The 6,000-nt window shown below is 40.3% G+C and overlaps 1 protein-coding gene across 4 annotated transcripts in view; it reads left to right on the top strand.

Annotated features, from left to right (window-relative positions):
• Positions 1-1,256: 1,256 nt before the first annotated feature.
• mbc (myoblast city) overlaps positions 1,257-6,000 on the top strand; it is a 238,864-nt gene continuing 234,120 nt past the window's right edge. For all 4 annotated transcript variants that reach the window (XM_070085738.1, XM_070085737.1, XM_070085736.1 and 1 more), the window contains exons 1-2: positions 1,257-1,391; positions 5,628-5,779. In XM_070085738.1, coding sequence (XP_069941839.1) covers positions 1,343-1,391; positions 5,628-5,779 — 201 coding nt within the window. In that variant the 5' untranslated portion in view covers positions 1,257-1,342. The remainder of the gene's footprint in view (positions 1,392-5,627; positions 5,780-6,000) is intronic.

Below are 6,000 nucleotides of genomic sequence, written 5' to 3'. Positions count from 1 at the left end.
GTTCTATGATTTGCTTGCAGTCGTGTTAATACGATTTCATGAGTCAGTTACAGTCATGATTAGATTCACTGGTGTGGCTAGTAACTGGACAGGTGGCTGAACTGGACGAGGTACGGACTCCTGGAGTCAAACCTGGACATACCACACCATATATGAAGCAGTGAGTGTGGCTCAGGGCAGGTAGTGTGCCCTGACTGACTTACCAAGCTGGTACTTACCGAGTCACGCTACCTTAAAACTTAACTAGCTTTTCCCGTACTACAATAAATATTTCCATATTTTGGCAGCTTTATTGGCTGTTCTTAGAAAAATCCTTTCAGGTGGTGACAGACAAAAAGTATAAAATATTACCAAGTGTTAAAACAGGTTAGTTATGGTGGTAGAGGAACATACCTGCAGTAGCTTTCCTTCCAGTTGTGAACGATCATTGTCATATTTCATCGTTCAGTGAGGTGAAAGTAACATCTTAATTATACTCACATGTTGCATCTGTAATATTTTTTGGCTAATATGACGATCACGCATAATTTTATTTTTTTTTTAAAATAGAAGAATGATATCAGTACCCCGACACAAACTGTTATTTCTTGCGCAAATTGTCTTTTTGGAGTCTAGTATGAAAAAAATAATATATTTATTTAGGGACGTGCTAATCAACGGTTAAAACTGAATATTCTGGCTAATGACAGAAAAAACAATGTAAACTAAGGAGCGCCAGTCCCATATCTACTACAGACAGAGTAAGGTTAATGAATAAGACACCTGCAACACTTGGGTATCTTTATTGTGAAGCTGTTTCGCCAACCAGTAACCTTATCAGTTCAGTACAGAGAATAATCCTCGAAACGTTGGAAGACTTGAATAAGTAAGGTTATATTACTTTAAGATGGGTTTCGTTACGATTCTTATACTTGAACAAAATAAAACAAATGTCCATGACAAAGGTAACTTAATGGTGAACAAAAACAGAATCCCCATAATTACTTAATTTTTTAAACTCTAATGTAGTGTAAGTAGAATAAAAAAAAATATTTAGTCAGCTTTTTTCTATTTCCGGCAACATTAGATATCCAGCTGACCCGCCTATATGTAAAAGTATATGATTGATAATAACTTTTTGAGAGGTTTCGATTAACTTACTCCATAGCACTATGTAGAACTAGAATGTCCAATAAACCTGCTGGCATCTTTGATGCTCATTTCTTCAAGTGAACTTGATCCTCCTAAAGTTTTTTGAGTGGGAATTTATTGTTTATCTTGGGTTAGTTTAGTTTACAAATACACAGGATGCGGAGCTAGTGCCGGAAATTAGTGATTGTAGCAGGATAATGTACATAATTCGATGGCGATGAGTTGGACACCGGCCAGAGATAGGGAGAAGTATGGCGTAGGTGAGTATGTGGCGCCTGTGTTAACTAGCAGGGAAGGTGTTGAGGCAAAGGTAAAAGGGCGTCGTCGTCGTCGTCGTTCTTGGGTATAAAAACTTACTGACGCAATTCTCAAGTTTTGGCTCTCACTTCTGTGTATTTTGATGCCTTGACTTCATCGAGGACATATAGAGGTGGAATTGTTGCATGAATTAATGGGCTGGTTGAGTTTTAGTGTTATATGTGTAGTAACAGGGAGAGTCTTCTCTATTTAAAGGACATAAGGGTAGTGGCATTTTAATGAGTAGAGAGCAAAAATTTTTTTTATTAAAACAAATAAACTGTTCATTTTAATGGATACACAGCTAGTTTTTAAATGGATACACACGCAGGCGAGATACATGATAGTATACACTTGGAAAAATCCTAGAGGGATTGGTGCCAAGCTTGAACACGAAAATCACTCACTATGAAAGCAAAAGACTTGGCAGGAGATGCAACATTTCCCAGTGAAAAGCAGGGGTGTCACGAGTACACTGAGAGAGAACACAGTAAGTGTCTGGGGCCCAAAAGTTCAGCTGGCTCCCAGCATACATGAGGGGGATTACCAGTAGACCCCTGGCTGTCTTCAAGTAGGCACTAGATAGGCACCTAAAGTCAGTACCTGACCATCCTGGCTGTGGTTTGTACGTTGGTTTGCATGTGGCCAGCAGTAACAGCCTGGCTGATCATACCCTGATTCAAAGCGAGGTCTGGTCTCAGATCAAGCCACGGGGTTGTTGACCCCCCAAAACCCTCTCCAGGCATACTCCAGGTATACACACATTTCCCCATTTAATGGGCAAACAGCTAGTTACTTTTAATAGGCATGCTGTTAGTCAACCTTATACTTGTATCACAGCTGGTCTCTCTCTTAAAGGGCAAGCAGCTAATTTTCCTTTTAATGGGAAAGGATAACTATGATAATCTCTTACTGTGCACCGATGACTAGTAGCTCTATCACTAGTTTACCTGGAGAGAGTTGTGGGGTTCAGTGCCCCCAGGGCCCGGTCTGTGACCAGGCCTCATGGTGGATCAGAGCCTGATCAACCAGGCTGTTACTGCTGGCTGCACACAATCCAACGTACGAGCCACAGCCCGGCTGGTCAGGTACCGACTTAAGGTGCTTGTCCAGTGCCAGCTTGAAGACTGCCAGGGGTCTATCGGTAATCCCCCTTATGTATGCTGGGAGGCAGTTGAACAGTCTCAGACCCCTGGCACTTACTGTATTGTCTCTTAACGTGCTAGTGACACCCCTGCTTTTCGTTGGGGGGTGTTGCATTGTCTGCCGAGTCTTTTACTTTCGTTGTGAGTGATTTTCTTGTGCAAGTTCGGTACTAGTCCCTCTAGGATTTTCCAGGTGTATATAATCGTGTATCTCTCCCGCCTGCATTCCAGGGAGTACAGGTTCAGGAACTTCAAGCGCTCCCAGTAATTGAGGTGTTTTATCTCCGTTATGCATGCCGTGAAGGTTCTCTGTACATTTTCTAGGTCAGCAATTTCACCTGCCTTGAAAGGTGCTGTTAGTGTGCAACAATATTCCAGCCTAGATAGAACAAGCGACCTGAAAAGTGTCATCATGGGCTTGGCATCCCTAGTTTTGAAGGTTCTCATTATCCATCCTGTCATTTTTCTAGCACATGCGATTGATACAATGTTATGGTCCTTGAAGGTGAGATCCTCCGACATGATCACTCCCAGGTCTTTGACGTTGGTTTTTCACTCTATTTTGTGGTCGGAATTTGTTTTATATTCTGATGAAGTTTTAATTTCCTCATGTTTACCATATCGGAGTAATTGAAATTTCTCATCGTTGAACTTCATATTGTTTTCTGCAGCCCATTGAAAGATTTGGTTGATGTCCGCCTGGAGCCTTGCAGTGTCTGCAGTGGAAGAAACTGTCATACAGATTCAGGTGTCATCTGCAAAGGAAGACACGGTGCTGTGGCTGATATCCTTATCTATGTCAGATATGAGGATGAGAAACAAGATGGGAGTGAGTACTGTGCCTTGTGGAACAGAGCTTTTCACTGTAGCCACCTCAGACTTTACTCTGTTGACTACTACTCTTTGTGTTCTGTTTGTGAGGAAATTATAGATCCATTTAGCAACTTTTCCTGTTATTCCTTTAGCACGCATTTTGTGCGCTATTATGCCATGGTCACACTTGTCGAAGGCTTTTGCAAAGTCTGTATATATTACATCTGCATTCTTTTTGTCTTCTAGTGCATCTAGGACCTTGTTGTAGTGATCCAGTAGTTGGGACAGACAGGAGCGACCTGCTCTAAACCCATGTTGCCCTGGGTTGTGTAATTGATGGGTATCTAGATGGGTGGCAATCTTGCTTCTTAGGACTCTTTCAAAGATTTTTGTGATATGGGATGTTAGCACTATCGGTCTGTAGTTCTTTGCTATTGCTTTACTGCCCCCTTTGTGGAGTGGGGCTATGTCTGTTGTTTTTAGTAACTGTGGGACGACCTTCGTGTCCATGCTCCCTCTCCATAGGATGGTAAAAAGCTCGTGATAAGGGCTTCTTGCAGTTTTTGATGAACACTGAGTTCCATGAGTCTGGCCCTGGGGCATAATGCATGGGCATGTCATTTATCGCCTGTTCGAAGTCATTTGGCATCAGGATAACATCAGATAGGCTTGTGTTTACCAAATTCTCTGGCTCTCTCATAAAAAATTAATTTTGATCTTCGACTCTCAGTCTGGTTAGCGGCTTGCTAAAAACTGAGTCATATTGGGACTTGAGTAGCTCACTCATTTCCTTGCTGTCATCTGTGTAGGACCCATCTTATTTAAGTAGGGGCCCAATACTGGATGTTGTTCTCGACTTTGATTTGGCATAAGAAAAGAAATACTTTGGGTTTCTTTCAGTTTCATTTATGGCTTTTAGTTCTTCCTGCGATTCCTGACTCCTATAAGATTCCTTTAGCTTAAGTTCGACGTTTGCTATTTCTCTATTTTCTGTGCACTCAGCTCACACACTGAAGTTTGAGGGTTGATTCCTGGCAGTGGCAGTACGTGTATAGGCACTGTGGAACTGCAGCACCCCCTATTTTCACTCAATATTATCGATAACATTCAAGGTAATGGGTCTTTTTTTTCTTTAATTCTTTCTTTATACGTACAGTACTTGTACATTATGTAATCCTTAAGCTTAATATCAGTAGCCATCCCCTAGTACATGAAAAAATTGCAAAAATCCTTGTATGGAACTGTGCGCTTGACAGTTCCAGCGATTCAGTGTTTGGCTGTTGTGCACATGTCTGAGATAAGATGCTGCACGCTAGGTAGAGAGAGGACTGTCTCTGATGCAGTGCCGACCCTGTTGTGCAAGTATAAGGTAGTGTTTCTTTATAACTCAGCGACATGTGCTGTGCTTAAAAAGCATTTACCATATTCTTGAATGTGATAAAGTGTAGAATTAGATGATTATCATGCTTCCAGCTATTTTATATGCTTGTTTCGTTTTACACAGTATTAAAACAATGGCTAAAAATTTTGTGAAGCAGCAGCACCACTAATTTTAGCTACTAGCCATCACTGATTCCCGATATGGCTGGAAACCTTAGGAAGTGTTTCCTTAAAACACCTACTGTCAGTGTTCACCTACCAGTACAGTGGGTACCTGGGTGTTAGTCGACTGGTGAGGGTTGCATCCTGGGGACAAAATTGACCTAATTTGCCTGAAATGCTCTGCATAACAAGGGGCTTTCCATATGCTAGTATGTCATAGATGTCATTTAGGCCTGTATACCTTGTACATGTAGATATAAAGATCATTATTATTAGTATATTATTATAATGGGTACCAGTGACTAGCCTTCCTCAAAATGTGCACCATTGACTAGCCTTCCTGAAAATGTGCACCAATGACTAGCCTTTCTCTTGATGGGCACCAATAAATAGCTTAGATTGTGCAGTATTGTCTTTAATTTAGTAGTTTTTTTTAATACCCTGCATGAATGTTTGGGCAGTATTCTTTGACATCTGTTTTAAAGTAGCTCCTGTAGTTGTATGTGTTAGTTTGTAGACAATATAAGAGTAAATATGATGTGGAACATTGCTAGCCATTTTTTTAGTTTATCTTCTGTTATAAACATAGCCATATAACAAGTTAAAGGATTTTTTTTGTGTGAATTTTTTTTTTTTCTTTTTTTTTTTTTCAAAAGCAGAGATATGGTAATATGGGCAAATAAATCCTTTTTCTTTCAGCCATCTATAACTTCAGTGGCATTAATGACTCCTGTATAAAACTTAATGTTGGTGATACTGTTCAAATTTTGGAGGAGTTGGGAGGCTGGTACTTCGGATACGCCCACTACAACAAGGCACTCCGAGGTGTATTCCCCAAGTCTTTCATACAGGTAATTCCCTGCTGATTCTGCTAATTATAGAGGCAGCATTAGTTTTGTAACTTTTTAAAGCCCTTCCTATCATGTCAACATTATGCCATTACTGGCACATATCTACCACTTAAAAGTGAGTGCTGAACAATAGTCATGAAGTTGTTAGTATGTAAATTTTCATTTAAAACATAGGAAAATTAACTAAAGTTTTATATAATTTTCCAGTATGAATTTAGTAT

This window comes from Cherax quadricarinatus, chromosome 17 (genome assembly GCF_038502225.1).
Source record: "Cherax quadricarinatus isolate ZL_2023a chromosome 17, ASM3850222v1, whole genome shotgun sequence".
NCBI classification, from domain to species: Eukaryota; Metazoa; Arthropoda; class Malacostraca; order Decapoda; family Parastacidae; genus Cherax; species Cherax quadricarinatus.
The sequence above is the reverse complement of the archived record's forward strand: the minus strand, read 5'-3'. Positions and strand labels throughout refer to the sequence as shown.